Source organism: Saccostrea echinata, unplaced genomic scaffold (assembly GCF_033153115.1).
Source record: "Saccostrea echinata isolate AGI-Se365-2 ecotype Australia unplaced genomic scaffold, CSIRO_AGI_Sech_v1 ptg000015l, whole genome shotgun sequence".
Lineage (NCBI taxonomy): Eukaryota > Metazoa > Mollusca > Bivalvia > Ostreida > Ostreidae > Saccostrea > Saccostrea echinata.
The window spans coordinates 13,242,171-13,262,500 of NW_026889764.1; the positions used below are offsets into that span (position 1 = coordinate 13,242,171).

The 20,330-nt window shown below is 33.6% G+C and overlaps 2 protein-coding genes across 4 annotated transcripts in view; one reads left to right on the forward strand and one right to left on the reverse strand.

The window, feature by feature from the left end:
- Positions 1–2,220: 2,220 nt before the first annotated feature.
- On the forward strand, positions 2,221–5,926 carry LOC133187883 (meiosis expressed gene 1 protein homolog). Of its 2 annotated transcripts, none has more exons than XM_061323272.1 (3): positions 2,221–2,366; positions 3,610–3,755; positions 5,172–5,926. In XM_061323272.1, exons 2-3 carry the CDS (start codon positions 3,630–3,632, stop codon positions 5,298–5,300), a joined length of 255 nt encoding a protein of 84 aa, XP_061179256.1. In that variant the 5' UTR covers positions 2,221–2,366; positions 3,610–3,629; the 3' UTR covers positions 5,301–5,926. The 2 variants fall into 2 exon arrangements, with proteins under 2 accessions (XP_061179256.1, XP_061179257.1); XM_061323273.1 differs by having other exon boundaries at positions 2,239–2,319.
- Positions 5,927–15,243: 9,317 nt separating this feature from the next.
- The window catches only part of LOC133187549 (uncharacterized protein C12orf56-like), a 26,216-nt gene continuing 21,129 nt past the window's right edge, over positions 15,244–20,330 (reverse strand). For both annotated transcript variants that reach the window (XM_061322951.1, XM_061322950.1), the window contains exons 7-11: positions 19,722–19,811; positions 19,172–19,283; positions 17,208–17,360; positions 15,906–16,087; positions 15,244–15,646 (exon numbers count right to left, since the gene is read on the reverse strand). In XM_061322951.1, coding sequence (XP_061178935.1) covers positions 15,505–15,646; positions 15,906–16,087; positions 17,208–17,360; positions 19,172–19,283; positions 19,722–19,811 — 679 coding nt within the window. In that variant the 3' untranslated portion in view covers positions 15,244–15,504. The remainder of the gene's footprint in view (positions 15,647–15,905; positions 16,088–17,207; positions 17,361–19,171; positions 19,284–19,721; positions 19,812–20,330) is intronic.

The window sequence follows — 20,330 nt, forward strand, 5'->3', positions numbered from 1 at the left end:
AGCACCCATGAAAATACTTAGCAGATAAGCTAAAATTGACCAAATTACTGCATCTTCAGCTTGAATCTTGAAAATCCCTTATCTTTGGAATGCTGTGCAGATGACACAAATTCAGCTCAGTAAGTGCCCTGGTGGATAGATGTTGCCAGGTATAAAGAGTAGATTCTGTGGCCTGGGTTGGGACCAATATCCTTTTAGCAAGATTATCTCCCTAAAGAAACAAGAGTTATGCCCCTTGATTCAAAGTCTTTAACCATTAACAGATCTAGAAGTACAATGAAGTGAGATGTTCAACTTATATGAAACATTTATAGCTGCTAACATTATCATGTATTGCTGAAATTCATGTTAGCTTTTTCACAATAAAACATAAAATTGATTTAAATAATAGATCAGAAAAAAATGATATAATCTGTACATACTGTACAGTATATTTGTGTGTGCAACAGCAGCTTTAATGTATTAATTACTAATAAAAAAAAAAAAAAGGTTGACAGCAATAAATATTTTCCAAAATAAATTAAATATTACAGTGATTTTTCTACACCCAATTTGGGTCCTTTCCCCTCTTAAAAATTTTCTACACCAAATTTGGGCCCTTTCCCCTCTCAAAAATTACTTGTTCAACAGCGCAAGCGCTCGCCAACATTTCTGTTGGAGGGATACAGAATTTCGGCGAGCACTCTCAAACGTTCACTCTGTTAAACAGGCCTCAGCTATGTTGAAAATGAAATCCAAAGATATGCTCAATATTTACAATTTTCTCAATGTCGAAAAAACAAAATTTGCTTTAATCCTTAATACTCAATTAATTAATGGTTTATTATATTTATTGAATTATCTTAATATAGCTATAGTTGACAATCTAAATTAAAATTAGATGTTCCGAATCCGCTACTGCTTCTCAAACATCTAACAACATCCCATTCGGGGTCACGTCAGAGCGACCTTTCCATTATGAATAAACATAAAAATTTTGGCCAATCAGATTCAAGCTTCTGCATACAATTCTAAAATTAGTTCCACGGATACATCTTAACATTATTGATGCTCAGCAGACTGTCTTACGTTGAATTAAAGTAATTCTGGTATGAATTTAATGTATAGTCCGCCAATCTGGCATTCTTACCTGAATACAAAAATGCACAAACTATACGTCTTTATAAATAATATATCCCGCACATCACGTTCATAATTAATAGCATGGTCTTTACCATGCATACTTTGTTTACTGCGAGACCCCTCGGGCGTTTAGGTTTGGCAGTAAAAAGAGAAACGCATCCGAACTATAAGCCACGATTTCAGAGACGGTGATTTCATTGGGTAATTGAAAGGTCGCTCTGACGTGACCCCGAATGGGATGTTGTTAGATGTTTGAGAAGCGGTAGTGGAATCGTAACATCTAATTTTAATTAGATTGCTATAGGTGATCAAGTTTTATTACAAAATTAGTTGTAAACATGATTCAAGTTCATGTCTATGCATAATTTTATATATTTTAAGATTAGAAATATCACAGTTATCACACAATTTCCAAATTTTTACCAAACTCAGGTTTCATAATGTAACTCGATCTTGGTAATTTCAGTTTTAGAAGCTGTAATATATTTTTGTTTATATAAAAAAGATTTTGGCTGACCTACAAACAGATATTAGAGGAAAACTTAACAAAAAAAATGCTATATAAAGATGGTGAATACATGAAGCTGTATATCTACTGACATCCCCCCCCCCCTTTTCAATTCACAATTATTGTTGATCCTGAGAGTCTGGAGTAACAGTTACGGCTGTAGCCTGCACAAGTCATCACTTGCACAAGTCATCACTTGCTTGTCAAGGAAAATATGGTAGTTGGTGACCTTTTTTTTTTCTTTGCTTGTCAGGGAATTTTTGGTAGTGCCCCCTCAACTGAAAATTTATGACGGTGCCCTCACCTCCCCCCCCCCCCCCCAACTGACGGGCCTGATAAATTAAATAATCTCTGGTTTGATCAATGATTTCTTTTTCTCAAAACATTCTGCTTTGATACGATCCGAAGCGTATTGAAACAGCATCAAATTCTGTCTACATACGTACCGCCAGTTCGAAAAAGAGGTCCTTTTTCGTGATTTTTTCCTGTCCAGGCTGTTGTTTGCCATGATAAATTGTAACACGTGAAATTTTCCCGCAATTTTAGAGTAACCGTCCTTGGGTTCTTCGAAATATCCACCAATCAAAATGAAGGTAAGCATTCGGCGCGGCTCAGCAGTTGGCGTGGTAACATGTCAACAAGCGTGATTCAAACCCATTAGAGCGGAGCGATTTGACTTGTTTATTCAGGTAAAGCTCGATCTTCTTTCATCTAAACTGATTGTACTTATTGTCTGGTAAGTTTGATAAGATATCTTATGGTATCAATTGTTATTTGTTGTCGAGGCCGAGTGCTTGTGTTGTTGTGTTGTGTTTAACCTCAGCTCCGGTGGCGGTGTTCATAATTTGATCATCCATTGTTGTAGTGTTTGTAATCGGTGTATAAATAGGAAAAAATGGCTACAGGTAAAAGTGAAAATTGTGTTCTGATGAATATAACCTTTGTCATTAATACTCAATGGTAAAAATAATCTAATGTATGGTATCTTAAAATCGGTAGAATAAGATATAGGTATAATATATATTAGAACTGTTAGAAAACAAGCTTCTGTAATTTGATAAGTGTAAGGAGAGATAGTTATTGCTATTATTTGTTTTCACACTTGTGTCATCATAACTATATTAAATTTTTTCATGAATCATATTCCACAGGGAGAAACATTTGTATGAGAGTATCTGAGTATGTAAACAACGTCTTTATCAGTGTTTATCTCAATTTTGTGTGTATGCTGAAAAGCCACGGACTGTTTATAAAAATGTTTGATTATAAAATGTGTGCATTGCTGTACAAAATTTAACTGACCATTTAATTACCGGTAATTCAACAGAAGTTAAATGTTTCATTCAGTCTGTCCAATATTGGTACATTAATATAAATAATGTATACATTGGATATGACCAAGTAAATTGTTCTGGGACTTGTTAGCTCATTATGGTCAAAGAAGGTAAACAGGGTTTCCATATTAGCTACAGGGACCAAATATATTTCAACAAATATCTGTTACAAGTCCATGTGTTTTAACATTTTGCACATTGCCCTTTTCTGGCCTTCATTTGAAATTCTTAAAGCTGAGAAGATTTAAAGATGATTCTTTCATCATTATGTATCTAACTGCTTAATTGGGAAAGTTTTTAAAAATAAGAATCTGAGAGGGAATATGGTACAGGTGGTATGTGACACTGGTCAGATTTGTTTTTGAACCAGGTATAGCGACTGGCACACATTAAAGGTGCTTTGGAAAGTTCTGTCAGAACTGGGTTGCCTAATTAAAGGCTTGTTAAATAACTTAAATAGTACAATGAATGTATGCTGTTATTTTCAGTTTATTTACCTTTGTTCCTAGCAACAGGACACTTTACATTCTGATGATCATATATTTTTCTTACGAGTGTTTTTGTATGTGTGTTATACAGTCATGTATATTTTAAAGTCAAATCGTACGTAATACTAGGATTATACAGTTAATTTGTATTTTCAAGGTGTCTGTAGAATAGTAAAAATGTCAGCTCAACCAACAAAGATGGTGCGTGCCACGGCCTGGAGTGACGACGTAGAGGAGGCGTACAGATTCCAGCTGGCTGGCTACAGGGATGCCCAGGACTACGCTGTCTGTACAAAAGAAGAGGTGGGTAACGATGAGCTAGACTAAGTAAAGAAGTGAAGGGGAAGTGCTGATTTATAATTTATCTCTACTGCAAGAAGAGGAACTGGGTTAATAAGTAGTGGACAAATGGTGCAATATTTCTGTATTATTACAAAATATGATACATTTCTCTCAGTAGAATGTATAAAGAGCACCCAGGCATTTACAGAGTAATATCAGCCTGCACTATAAATACCCATGGACTACTTTTGTGTTTGTCACAATATATTTGACGGTCTCTTGATCCATTCTTTACATTTGACATCAAAAATATCCGCAATCTGATTAAAATCATATCTTTGATTCAGTCCGAAATTCTGATAGTCGCTACACAAAGCTTTGTGAAGCAACTATCAGAATTTCAGAGTGAATCAAAGATCTGATTTCAATCAGATTAAAATATCCGTTGAACTGGCAGTTATACTAATGTTGTAAGGATGTTTGTTACCAAAAATTTCTTGAATCCATTCGTATGAATCATAAAAATGTATTGGTACTATCAAAATATACATATATAATGAAAAGGTTATTGCATGAATATCATGAATTATTTCCTATGTAGCTTGTAACACAAGCTTTGATTGTTTATAAAGTCGGGTGTAAATTTCCGTACACCCAACTTGAGCCGGGGGTAAAAAACGTGACGTCACAATGCGTAGTTTCTCTATGATAAAAAGCAAATAACATGGCATCACGATGCATTGTAGGACTTAGTTAATCTTATCGATAGCTTGAAACACAGTTGATTGGACTTGTTTTAAGAATTTATTTGAGTACATAAGAAATAAATTCATTATCCAGGTCCAATCAAGGGTGTACAGGGATTTACCACGGCTTGTATTACATACACCCTTCGTCCTCAAGGTGTATGGAATAAAACCTGGGGTAAATCCCCGTACACCTTTGATTGGACCTGGATAGCTAATAATATGCCCAACCTCAGTCTGCACAAATCCAGACCTTGCAAGCTCGCCCGCTTCACAGCGCAAAGACCTTGGGTGAGCATATTTCATGACATTCAATCAATAATCTAAAAGTAAAGTGTTAGGGAGGGGGCATATTAACAACTGAGAAGGGATAAGGCAATGTCTCTACCGTAGAGTCTAAATAAGGGGGTGTAGTAATGAATAAAGATAGGGCTACATTAAAATGCCTCATATACCAACTAAGGGGAAAGGATTGAAAGTAGCATATCTGAATATGTGGGGCAATATCTCAGCCAAAGGAAGGGATTTGTAATGAATTTTTAAGTGAGTTTTTAAAGTAAAATTACTTGAATAAATGAAAAATATAGTCAGGTATTCTCATTTAATATCAGATGATTGATCAAACTTTCTTTTATCTGTTGAATAACCTGTAAAATATAATAATGTCATAAAATGGAATTTCCTCTTACAGGCTACAAGATGGCCACATAATGGATATATAAAGAAGTTAATTCGTAAAGATGGATGCTGGTATTACTTCAACAAAAGTCGAGAATGCTCCGACAAAGATGTACCCAAGTGCAAATTATACTCTTATTAATGACTGGTCTCTCTAGCTAGGTTACATACAATAATTTTAATTTGTAAATATATGGCAGGTCTGCATGTAAAATCTGGCAAACTTTTTTCAGCTTGAAGTTTTAGAATTGTGTGTGTGAGTGTTTGTGTAATTTATTAAAAATCTCAAATTGCAACAAAGTTCATGAAGTGGGCATCATAATTTTACACATTGTTATCATAACTGTTTGCTTGTATCCATCTTATATATATATATTTTTTTAAGTTAAACATAAACATGTTAAACAGACCAGTATTTTGCCTTGTTTAGGCAAACGGAAGAAAAGTCACAATTTTGTGATCTTACCAAGCACTATCGTGCACGCTTATTATATAAATATTGTAAACACACTTTGTCAAGTTGTTGTAAATATTGTTTATTTATTTATCATTCACAAGACATTCTTGGGTGAGAAAAAAGTTGAGAGAAATATCATCAGCAGTTGAGTGATGCGAGACTTTAGAAAGTGCTTAATTTCTCCAATATAGCTTGCAAAAATATAATTTAACTAATGTTTATAAACTGTATGATGATGAAATACATTGAAATTATTGTTACCATTTATCATATCATTAATTAAATTCATGCAAAGCATGACACAATCAGAACTGTGTTTATTGTTTTAGTGACGGTGCTCTTTTACTTTTGTCCACTTAACAGAGGGCATACATTCTAAGTGATTTGCATGTACCACAGGTGCTTGTGGACAAGTCAGAAATGTTTCATTGGTTTCACCTCCCAGGGCCGTTGCCAGGTTTCTGGAAAAATGGGTTTGATAGGAGTCCCCCCTTCTCTGAACCTGATTTTATATTTTATTTTAAATAATAGGACTATTTTTGAGGATTCTGGTGTATTTGCAATTTTGTAATTATAAAATATCAAATGACCAAAATCTAGCAGCATTTCTTTAAACAGATGTATTATGAATTTTTTTTTTTTTTTTTTTTTTTTTTTGTCAATAATGAAAATTTCGAGTGTTTATTTTTAAAGGGGATGTGATCACCCCCAACCCCCTTTATGAAGCTCTTGCCCCTTCTCTGCAGGTATGTTTAAAGGAGCCACGGACTGTCTCTGAATATAATATGAAGGTAACAAACTGTTATCAAGCTCAAAATTCCATTGGAACGATACAAATTGAGAGCAGATAGAGCAAACACAGAACTCAAAAATATCAGAGGTGGGATCAAGTGTCATGGAGGAGTAAACATCCCCTTGCTGATCAGTCACACCCACTGTGTGCTTCTTGTCATGATCGGGCAAGCGGGAAAATCGTAGACAATTCAGTGTGAAAATAATGGTTAGGCAATTTGTATGAAAAACTTTAGTCAATATTCGACTTAACAATAGATTATATTTGCTAAATAGGTCATTATATCGACCATAGAATTTGACTTTGAACGAGATTGTTGATATCCTTGTATCGTTAACTTATTTGTTAATAGCTTGCCTCGTTTTAGAAATTGTTCGTAGAACATGCTCTTGCATATCGAATTAACTGGGAAACATAAACTCCATTTGCAGGTGATAATGTTTTTATGCCCCCGTAATCGAAGATTCGGGGGCATATAGTTTTTGCCCTGTCCGTCTGTCTGTTTGTCCGCAAAAACTTTAACCTTGCCCATAACTTTTGATTGGTTGGAGCTATGGCTTTCATATTTCACATGTGTATTCCTTTTGTCAAGACCTTTCTTTGGGTACCATCATATCTGACCTTTTGACCTTGACCTTGGAGTTTGACCCACTTTTGCAAAATTTTATGAGACTTTAACCTTGGCCATAACTTTTGAAAAGTTGGAGCTTAGGCTTTCAAACTTCACAGGTGTATTCCTTGTGACAAGACCTTTCTTTGGATACCAACACCTTTGACCTTGACCTTGGAGTTTGACCTACTGTTGAAAAAAACTTTAACCTTGGCCACAACTTTTTAACAGTTTGTGCTAGGTCTTTCATACTTCGTATGTGTACTCCTTGTGACTGACAAGACCTTTCTTTGGGTACCAACAACTTTGACCTTGACTGTGGAGTTTGACCTACTTCAATTTGAGAAATTTTAACCTTGGCCATAACTTTTGAAAAATTAGTGCTGGGGTTTTCATACTTCACATATGCATTTCTAGTGAGAAGACCTATCTTAAGATACCAACAACTTTGAGCCTTTGACCTTGACCTTGGAGTTTGACCTACTTTTGAAAAACTTTAACCTTGGCCGTAACTTTTGAACAATTGGTGTTAGAAATTTCATATTTCACATATGCATTCCTTGTGACAAGACCTTCCTTTAGATATCAACAACTTTGACCTTGAAGTTTGACCTACTTTTGAAAAACTTTAACCTTGGCAATAACTTTTGAACAGTTGGGGATAGGACTTTCATATTTCACATGTATATACCTTGTGACAAGACCTTCCTTTGGATACCAACAATTTTGGCATTGACCTTGACCTTGGAGTTTGACCTACTTTTAAAAAAATTGAACATTGGCTATAACATTTGAACGTTTGGTTCTAGGACTTTCACACTTCACAATCATGTGTATCACTTGTGACAAGACCTTCCCTTGGGCACCATTTGACCTTGAACTTGCCGTTTTACTTACTTTGAAAAATCTTTAACCTTCGCTATAACTTTTCAACGGTTTGTACTAGGGCTTTTGTATTTCACAGGTATATTCTCGAGACATGCAAGACCTTTCTTTTTGATTTCTTGACCTGGAGTTTGACTTGCATTTGAGAAACTTTAACCTTCGCCATAAGCTGCCATACGGGGGCATCAGTGTTTCACAAACACATCTTGTTCAAGTTGTCAATGAAACGAGTACGTTGCTGAAAACATTCCTACTTTAATATCAATGAAATTCAATACCATTTTTGTATCAGTATTCTTTTTAAATACGTGCAATTTTCCCAAGTCAGTTAAAAGTCAGCAGTACATGTATAAGATGACTTAATTATTTGCATCGATGATTTTTTTTTTTCAATGCATGGGTCCACCTGTCTTTTGTATTCTTATGAAGCAAAATTTATTCAAAAGCTTCTAAAGGTCTGCAGCTTTCAATTCAACATTTCCATTCAAGGAATGAGTTTAATAGGTACCAAAGTTATACTATATAAAAACCTGAGTTGGGACACTTTATACGCTTTATAAGCTGCAAATTGGTTTATAATAATTGTATAACCGCGGCTGTTCCAACCCAGGTTATAAAAGTACATGAATTGTATATCTTTGGAAGTTGTTGAATTCATTCCTTAACAGTGTACATAGGTGTCGGAACGGGGGGGGGGGGGCTGAGCTCAATTTATTTTGCAAAGATAGACATAATATAGGCATATAAAATTGGGGCTTAACCCCACCCCACCCCAAAACTTTTTTTTGTTGGTTTACCCCCCCCCCCCCCCCTACAGCTGACCTTTTATGATGAGTCATAGTCGTAAAATAAAACAAAAACGAGATTTTAAAACTGAAAACTTCAAGTTTTAATAGCTTTTTTAATAGTCGCATAACTCATTACAAATAATATTAATTTGTTCTTTAATCGATCACAGGAGTTCGCGTACCTATCAATTTAACCGAAATTTTCAGTAAATAAAAAAAATACATTATACCTATTACGTATTTTTTTATTTACTGAAAATTTCGGTTAAATTGATAGGTACGCGAACTCCTGTGAATCGATGCAAAACTAGGATTTCATTTTCGATCTGAAAACATGTCTGGATATGGTTAAAAAAAAAAACAATATACATTATACATGTACACAGGCAATGGGTACTAGTATATCAGGAAGGGGGGAGGCAGCGGGACTGGCTCCACCTTTTCCCAAACATAATCTTTTACTAAAATTTAGCATGAAAATGTACGTTGAGAGAACCCCATCCACTTTTTGTTGTAGTATAGTCAAATCTGCCCATGTTTTTTTTTCTTTGTTTGAACCTTGAACCTACCCCCCCCTCCCCCCCCATTGGAGTTTGGCTTCGCCTCGCCAGGTATGAAATTTACTAACCAGGTATCATCCCGTACCCTGTCACTACAAAACTATGTAACTAATAATACCACAGATACTTGTTGACAGGACCCCCCTCCCCCGATATTCAACCCCGGGGCTCGCTGGACATTTTTTCACAAATTATATCTATTACACTTATTCATCAAATGTACCATAGGAAAAAATCATGAAAACCCCAAAATAATCGTTCCACACAAAAATACCCCACTATACATTAAAAAAGAGATCTCTCTTATAATGTATAATGGAGGCATTTTTTGTGTGGAACGATTATTTTGGGGTTTTGACGATTTTTTCCTATGATACACAATGACATGATGAATAAGTGCAATAAATATAATTTGTGAAAAAATGTCCAACGAGCCCCGGGGTTGAATATCGGGGGAGTCCTGTCAACAAGTACCTGTGGTATATACATATGTAGTTGAGAGGGATAAAATTTATATTATTCAATCTCCGAGTGTTTACAATAAAATAAATACAGGCCCGTACAAAGTTTTTCAGTAGGGCGGGACGGGGGTACAAGCGAACAGAAATTAGAGACATTCTTTGATACCCCCCCCCCCCCCAAGACAGAAGTTATTATTGAGGGAACACAATTCTAAATTTAATCTGTTAAATCTAATTTTAGTATATTTTTGCAAAATTATTGAAAAGGGGCATGCAGCCTCCAGATTTTGTATTTAAACCCATCCAGGTTTTTTTTTTTGAAAAAAACACACAAAACATCTCATATATTAAAGGCGGTCTAAGCCAGAAACATGAATACACGTAAACCTTTTCCATACATGTCCGATCATCATTCGTTTACTTCGCATGGAAATTATTTTTTAAAAAGGGGGAAGGATTCAAATTGAATTTCAGGTTAATTTCCCGAAACATTCTAAATTCTTTATCAAAAAGTCAAAATTCCTCACAGTTATATCTTTCATACACAACATGGTATATTGAAAAAGAAAACATTCACCATTACTAAAAAAGAAGAGAAAAAAAAATCCTTCTTTCATGAACATTAACATATGCTCAATTTTACAAACATGTAACAATTAAGAGTTCTCGTTTCTGGGTTCCAGAGTCTCACAGAGCCACGTTTACTTTAGGAGTCTGGGATGAGCCTGCCACAAATCACACATTGGAAAGTCTGCGACCAGCAATTGATAACGTATCAAAGTCAGACACAGAAGTGACCCCTTTCTTTTTACTGTGAAAAAAAAAGAAACAAAGTTTTATTCAAAAATCAAATCATCATTTAACAACTCTTAGATTATTCATCCTCATTGATGCTTGGCTTAAAGTGCAAAACGAACACGACAAAGTGAAATTTTGTTTTTTAATAATTACTTTTTTTTTATTAACAGTTATAAATTTTGATCTGAAAAATAAAAAATGAATAAAAGCCTTCACTTTTTGTCGATATTATGCAATTGTCCAAGAACCCTCTCGTTTTTTTTTTTTTTTACTTTAATTTCTAACTATAAAACAACAACTGAAGTCTAAGGTAAGTCTTATTTTTTTTTCTTATGTACACCTCTAGCTGAATTTGGTCTTATACACTGTGATATCGATGTCATTCGCTGATTTTTACTTGAAAATTAAAACAAGTGCACATCTCAGTTTTCAAATAAAAATTAGTAAACGACACATAAAAATACATGATCTAGGTCCAAGTCCTCAGTAGCCTTTATTATCGGCAGCAGCAGCGGCCGATCTATTTGTGGATGTGTTAGAATGTCTTCGTTGGAATAAATCCTTATTGATAACATATATAAAAGTTATGATTAAAAGTTTTAAAAATTTGCTTAATACTAAGTCTAAATGGTTGTTATTTTATTTCAATTTGTTTTTCTTTTCTCGTCAGATATTTATTGATTTAATGATTTTACAAAATGTTGTTTCATGAACTGCTCCCAAATATGGGCCTGTGTAAGATAAAAAAAAACAAAGGGTATTTGGTATCCGGATATGAATTACAATATGAATTACAATTAATAAATTGGGATAATTAAATTATTCAATACACTGCAGTTGCAAGTGACACAATTTTTTTTCCTGCACTTTACATACATGTATATCTATCACAAAACTGATCGGCATTATCACGTGACAAAGATCCAGGGTATGTGCACGTGAAGTTTGTACGTCCTTTTTTTGTCAGCATTCATAAAAAGTTATTTTAGATATTTGTTGCATTTGTCCTTGAATAAATTAATTTGATGACAATACATTCCTATCCTTTACCACAGTCCGATTGTCATATCAATGAATTTATTTTTTGGATAAATATTTAATAATTGATCACTGAAAATTATCAAGTTTAAAAAATGTACAGAAAAGTAAAGCAAGTGAAAAAATGTATCAGATACTTTTTCTACTTGGATTTTTTTTCCTTTGGACTCTTTCTTGTGGAAATACTTCAATGTGATGAATATATTCTTGCGGCCGATTAATTTGATGTTTTGCATCAATTTAACTTAAATTGTGACTATAATGTACTATGTTTAATTTTTACATTGTGTACAGATCTATACTTACAGCGCTTACTAGGGATCCTTTTAGTGATTGACCTTGAAGAATTTGATTCAAGGTCACAAAACAACGACCTTGTCCACGTGACCCAGATCACGGTAATGACCTTCTATATATTGTTTAGGCCTGGATAAGAATTTCATACAAGAAAATACTACATAATTATGACACAAATTTTGTCCAAGCTGGAGAGGATCAAAAACTAAACACCACTCTGTTCAAATAATAATGAGATACTTTATATATACAATATATGTACTAGTATATATATATATATATATATATATATATATATATATATATATATATATATATATATATATATATATATATATATATATATATATATATATAAACTATTACGTATAGATAGGAAAATTTTGCCTTTATATTAGCATTTATTTGGGGAATATTTTTACCCTGAAAACTATTTTCTATGTGGATGTAGAGGTATAACTTTTTACAACAATAAATTTTTCGAACATGCAGCTTCATAAAGGAGGCAAATGTCCTTTTTTCGTCCAATACAGCAAGCGTCCCATGCATTTTCATTTTGTAAATTTAGCACCAGTGACCACGGCTTTGTCAAATAATGCTGACCAACGGTTCGTGAAACAAAATGTTGTCGTAATCTAGAACTGTTTGATCAAGTTCGAGTTAATTTCTAGAGCCGATGGTAGAGCATGTAAAGTGAATTTTAGCAAGAGTTATTTCCCGTTGGTCGCCATATTGGAGGCCAATATCATTAGCATTCTAAACTTGTCATACTAGGCAATGATGTGAAGATAAATTTTTTTCTTACGAATATATGTTTGCAAAAGCTTCTTTAATTTATAATTTTAGTATTAATTTTTAGAAGATTTTTTGCCCTTATATTTCTGCCATGCATGTTTAAGGAGGCTGGGGGGTCAACAAATTTACCACAAATTAACCACCAGATTTAACTTATTTTTTTTAGATGTGATATCTTAAGCTGTCAACTATCATTTGGCAAAGAAAAATTTCAAAAATTTTAGTTTTAAAATTTGATCATTTTCTATATCTTCATATGGAGCTCTTCTTCTAAAGGAGATAAATATAGTCTAAAAATGCCCCCCCCCCCCAACCTCTTTAAATTGACCTCCCAAGATAACAGCCAAGGCAGATAATTCCGAAGGAAACTGTTTTTATTGTTTATTTCAAGTTTTCCTTCTCAAGAGACTTTAAAAAAAAATGTTAGAATCACTTGTGCAGTTGCCATGTGAAGTTTTTGCTTACCAACACTGCAATATATGAGAATGATACATCGATGAGGGGGGGGGGGGGGGTTCACATGGATCTATTAAATGAATTAAACATCACTCCTGCTGCAGTCCTAAGCAGTGTTTAACATCTGGTACTTGAAGTAAATGTTGTAAAACGTAAGGAAAATTACACCTACTAAAGAATTTTCAAGTACATGTACATATATGTGTACATCAGAGGTGTATGTATATAACATCCACTCTTGATTCCTTTCAATTTTCTATGATATTTAATCAAAGGAATTCTTCCTGTAATAACTAAATCAACAACTAAATACATACTTTTCTACATTTAATAATATTACCTACATCTCCAAGTAAACATACATTACAAAGAGACAAAACATTCTACAGAGAGAGAGAGAACACTAATTCACTAATGATTATAATTAATGAATTAAACCATAATGTGAGACAACAATACAAAAATACTTATATCCCACTTTATATCACATTTAGTGGACACTTTGGCACTTGCAGCTGAAACAGAAAGGCGGGGCTGGGTACTATACCACAATATGCAATGATCTAAACCCACATAAAGTATAGGTGATCAGAAAAAAAAAACCAAGAGTGTTTGTGCTACATGTAATTACATTTTAAATTCCTTGTTTCCAATCTTAAAAGCAGTGCAGGTTTTCAAAATCCCAAATACTCCACAGAGTGCAATATGTTTGCAGCAAATTAATTTTTTAACAAAATTAACATTTTGATTCCCCATAATTTTTTTGCAAACAGTAAGCAAATACAAATGAGATTTGAATTTCTTAAAGTTAGAAAATTCTGACTAAATCCAGTATGACAGTGAATAAGTTATACTAATTTCATTTCTTTATCAACATAAACTCTCTCATGAATTAAATTTGGTTCTAAATTTAAAGAAAAATATATATAAAATTCTAAATGGAGATTCAATTCCTGACATGTACAGTCAAACCTCGTTATCTCGAACTTGATGCGACCGAGAAAATACTTCAAGATATCCAAGTATTCAAGATATCAGGGGTCAAATACATAAAGAATACATGTTTGGGACTTCCCAATCACTTATCCATAGTATTCGAGATACCGAAGATTAACTGTAATAAGTAAATGTATGTTTCCAATGAATTAAAGCTTTAGTAAGTAAATGAAGATCATTGACATTTTATAAAAGTACTAATGTCATAATAAATCAACTTTTAACCAGAACACTAGGAACTGGTAAAGATATTTAACAAACACAGAAAAAAAGAGCTGACCTGCAGGATCAAAACCGGACGTCCATTTAATGAACAAGAGTAAAAAGTCCACAAAGATTAAAAAATATTTAACAGTACATTGATTGTGAATATACATTTATCAATTCTTGATATTCCTTCTTTTTTTTTTCTCTCCATTTTCCCCCCTAAAAATCATGGTTTGCTTGATATATATGGAATATTTTTAAGGGACAACTTAAGCATGACAAGCTGAAATACTGTAAGATTGTGAAATGCTATGCATTCACCGAGTGAATTTGTAAACATAGAGAAATACATCCAGACACATGGATGGTATTGGAAATCTATGTACACACACTTCTGCCTGTTAAAACTTGGTGGTTAACTTATCAATTCCTACCAATCTTAATTAGTCTGATACTAGAATGGCAAACTCTGTCTGCTTGAATTTCTATCATTGTGTTCCCATTTATAATTCAATAATATGTACTTCAATTCGGTTGTTCAAGACTTTTTGTATTTGGGATTCGTAATAAATAACATTTGTATTTCTTCCCTCCTGTTTTATGAACATCAATTAGTGAGTGATTGGTTCATATGAATATATTTTTATTTGCAATCTAGAGTTACCAAACTTCATTGTAATTAAAAAAAAAATTAGTTGTAAAAAAATCAATGTTTATTGTACCTGTTATTTTAAGTACTGTTTAATATTTTATACAACCTAACAGCTTGTGAACTGTGCCATTGTCTAAAACACAATAAAAAATGACTAACACCCTATGTCAAAGTTAATGTAAATATTAAATAATTAAAAGGCATGATATCCTAAAATATCAAAATATTATACATGTATAAACAACAAGCATAAAGTTTATATCTAAAAAAAAAAGATTATAATAACCTCACATGTCATAAATTACTATTGCAGATGATGTTATATATTCAATAATGCCACATTCAACTTTTATAAAAAAATAAATAACTTTTAAATATATATCAAAACATAATTAAATAGTTCAGCAATTCAATTGCTACAGTGGACACAACTCGACAACTTTTTGCTACAACACTGTTACAAGTAATAAAATGTCTATCGTTGCTAGTGCAGACTTCACCCTGTGAATCATGTGATCAAGTGTGTGTGAGGTCACATGCCAATCATGTGATGCTACCTGGGAGACTTGGGAAATATGGAGGTTCCCTGATCTAGGACTTTGTTTGTGACAGACTCTATGAGGGACATGGTGATCATACAGATGGGGTATGACTGGGGAAGTTTCTTCATCACAACCGGGACTTGAACAAAATATCTGTGAAAATGAAAAAGTACAATTTAGATTGTGCATAAAAAGTCATAATTACATATGATTATTCTGATTCATCAAATATTATTGATAAATTCTTCACAGAAAATTTGTTGGATTCATGTACGTACATGTAGAAATTTTTGGAATCTTGATGAATAATTTAGAGTAGCCTATCAAAATTACACATTTACATGTAATTCTTAAGCAGTTCTCACATATAGAACAAACATTAAAAAAAAAAGATTTGTAAGAAATATTTTACTTGAATTCCTCTAGATAGTGGCTGCGTATAAAAGCCGATATCTTAGGACTGTAATGTAAAAAGGTCTGCAGTACAGAAAACTGTACATAGAGCGTGACAGCTTCCTGTGGCATCAGCGCATCCTTCCGACTTGGTCCAATGAACTTCATCATCTGGTCAATCACATTCTCTACAAAGGCCTCCTGTACACAAAATAAAGAAGGTTTTTTTTGTTCATAAACATTAATGCCCACATTAACATTAATGTCTCAATAGACTAAACTGAATAATCTTAAATGATAGCGATTTCTTTCAATAATGAGAGACTACTGGTCCTAGAAGAATTTAAACTGTCTTTGAAATTAAGCCTTGATGCAGAATCAGAATTGGGTTCTTGATTATGAAATTGTTTTTAAGTATATGGAGGATAGTAACTGCCCCAAATATTGTGACATTTCAATCACACATAACTGCTTAATAATGCTATTTAGAAAACCAGCAACAATAATAGGTCCATGGGCCACATCGCTCACCTGAGCATTTGGCTAGGAGGTCAGTATTTTATAAGTGGTATCACCTACCCCTAAGGGGAGGGGGGATGATTTGAACAAACTTAAATCTACACTAACTGAGGATGCTTCCATATTTCTTTGACAAATCATGGCTTAAAAAGATTTTTAAAGATTTTTTCCCCATAAGTTTTATCTTCTATTGTGGCAATGCCCTACCTCCAAGGGACAGAATCTTTGCTGTTTCTGACAAGACTTTTAAAGATTTTTCCAATGTATATCTATTTAAAACCTTGATCCATTGTGGCCCCATCTTACCCCTGGGGCCATATGATTTGAACAAACTTGAATCTACACTATGATTCCATATGAATACATATATGACCAATCATGGCTTTGCTGTTCTTAACAAGAAGATTTTAAAAGATTTTTCCTATGTTTATCTATGTAAACATTCGGTCATCTATTGTAACCCCACCCAACTCCTAGGGGTCATGATTTGCACAAACTTAAATCAACACTACCTAAGGATGCTTCCATATAAATATGTTTAATCATAGCTCTGCTATGCTTGAGAAGAAGATTTTTCCTATGTATTCCAATGTAAATTTTTTATCATCCATTATGGCCCCACCCTATCCCCGGGGGTCATGATTTAAACAAACTTGAATTTACACTACTTGAGGATGTTTCCACATAACGACAATGACAACACTGACGACAGACAACGTGCAAATTTTGATCAGAAAAGCTCACTTGAGCCTTTGGCTCAGGTGAACTAAAAATTCAAACAGAGATAGAATTGGGAGCCTACAGTCATTCTCATCTCCTCCATAGTCTTGATGACCCAGCTGATGTTGAAGAAGCTAGCTTCACGGTTTCCCCAGTTTGCTTGTCGAGCCATCAGAAAGATCTCAAAGAGCGCCAACAGTGCCGACTTACGGAACTCATCTATCTGCTTCTTTATCTGTGATAAAACAAATTATTATACCTCATATAAATAATCATTAGTGAAATAGAATCTGATTGGCCAAGACGGTCACGTGACTGTCATGTTTGCCCTGCAACAAAAGGTTTCACGTTGTGTTTCACGATTAATTGCGACGTCAGAATGCGACTACTGAGATGATTACTACTGTTTATATCGTTGATTGATTGTGTTGATTCAAACATGTAAAATATTAATTTTTTTTTTTCCATGTGTGGGGTTTTAATGTTACTGGTGTGTAAATTACACTGACTTGTCACGAAGGAATGTTTTTTTATGAAGCATGACTATTGGTGTAACTTGCATCTGTTTCATATTGTTTAATGTTTACCGTATATACTCGCCTATAAGTCGGTCCGCCTATAAGTCGGTTGTGATTTTTGAGGTTATTTTGGAGAGATTTGCCATTGACCCGCCTATAAGTCGGTACAACTTTTTGCCAGAATCGGTGGACAATTTCAAATCAATGCTCTAATTTTTTAACATGTGTTTCAAATAATATTTTGAGAAATTACGCCGATATTTTATCTCTCTCTTTTTCTTCTCTTATAAATTTCATATCAATACTCTAATGTATTTACCTGTGTTCAAATAATGTGTTAGGATATGACATCGGTAATTAATATTTTTATTTTTCAACAAATTAAACCACTATCATTTTAGTTTTCTTTTTATATTGTTTTGTTTAAGCGTTAAATCCCTTGTCTTCTATATTTTATACACCGATCTCGATCATAGGCGGATCTCGGTCTCTTTGGCATGGTGATGAACTATATGAACTATATAACGAGTCTATCAACGTCTTGATGATATTTGATTAGGAGGTGCTTAATGTCCAAGCCATATCTATAGTTTTTAATAACGCTGTGTTTGATCTATTCTTGGCAATTATTGTCTCTTAATTACCTGTATCCCTTACCTGACACCGTGTTTATTTAGTGGCACGCGCCCCGAGAAAATTGTGTACCACACTTGGGAAGCATTTTCATAAACAATCGAGTTTTAATAGACTTCAGAATAATATTCTAATATTCTGAATTAGTTTTAAGAATATTTTATCTATTGTCAAAAACATTGCAGACGGTACATATAATTATACATTAATGCTGAACGTATTATATCGGGTTCGCAATTCAATTTTACCGATAAAACGATAGATCTACAGTAAGTCTCAAGTTAATTAAAGGAATATTTTTGTTAATAATTAATCAAATAAATAATATACACTTGAGATCAAAATAAAATCATTAAAACATGTAAATACTTGTATTTTATATATAATCTTAGAATACATAAATAATATAATATGTCTAGTAGATATTTCTCAACGATAATCGTCGATGTTATGTAAAAAATACTACATTTCGTCATCCAGAAAAATACCAAGCATTTGATGACTCGCCTATAAGTCAGACATAGAGTTTTGGACCAAATGTTAACTCCCAAAAAACCGATTTATAGGCGAGTATATACGGTACTTTATTCATTGGATTTTCTGTATATTTCCTTTTGTGCTTGATTTGGTATAATAAACAATTTATTGCATGAATGTTCGGGAGACATGAAGATTTCTTCCCCCATGAAAAATCATATTCCCCTCGGGCGTTGCCCTCAGGGAATATGATTTTTCATGGGCGAAGGAATCTTCATGTCTCCCTCACTATCATGCAATAAATGTATAATATAAAATGTTCACACTAACAGGATGTTGTGTTAAGCAGCATCATTTATTCATGATTCCAATGATTTTAAGTTTAATCCTAATTTTTCCTGCCGACATCTTTCCCTACCTCTTCGTCTGTGGCCTGTAGATTCTGGGTACTTTTGGATGGGGCAGCCATTTTCTCAGGTACTTCTGGGTTACATATGAGAAGTCGAATGAGATCAAATATAGCCTTACCCCTGGAAGCAACAAAAAAAAGGTTGATATGTCATTGCATGCCAATTAGTCGAAAAAAATACATTGTATGTAAGTATTCTGACTTTGAGAAGAATTCAAAATGGATATTAAAACAGAATATAAACAAACTACATGTAACATGAGTTTTTCTTTCATCAAAATTACATGTAACATCAAACTACAGTAATTGCTAGTATAATACATATACAGTTTTGTACTTGTTTTATGTATAGCAAACAATGAATGAACAGAGTCATTTCAATTTTCACCTTTAATTGTCAGCTTTATGAGTCTGATTTTTTACCTGGATTACATATCTGTCGGCTTTAAGAGTCTGAATTTTACCTGGATTACTTACCTGTCAGCTTTAAGGGTCTGAATTTTATCTGAATTACTTACCTGTCAGCTTTAAGAGTCTGAATTTTACCTGGATTACTTACCTGTCAGCTTTAAGAGTCTGGATCCTGGCTGGAATAATTTCAGACTCCCTGAACATAAGACTTAGAATTTCTGTCAGAAGAATGACTAGCCTGCAACAGACAATGGTTCAGCATTATGTATTGTTTCAAAGATCTTCAAGACCAAAAGTAGATAAAAGTCATTGGTTGAAACATCTGCTGTAACTAGGACAAATTTTATCTTCTGCCTGAGACTTTTCCTCAGCTTGGAAGAGTAAAATTAAATTGTTATTTCCATACAATTATGACTGTTTCTCAGCAATGATGAAATATTGCAATCCCAGGAATATTCTACTATCTCCCCCCCCCCCCCCCCTTTCCCCCTTTTTTTACTTTCTTGGCATTCGTTCAAAGTTTGCTCTTATGCATTCTTCATTCATTCAGCATTTATTCTGCCTTCATTCTGCTCTGTTTACTGACCAGTTATTTTCCCTTTTTGCTCCATTCTATTTTTGCTCTGTGTTTCACTCTCCATTCATCCTTTGCTTAATTTTTCACAAATTAAGTCGCTCTCTGTTCCCTCAACATTAGTTTGTTCACTATCAAGTTAGGAGTAGATCATTCAGGGAACTGCAATAACTTTTAAAATAC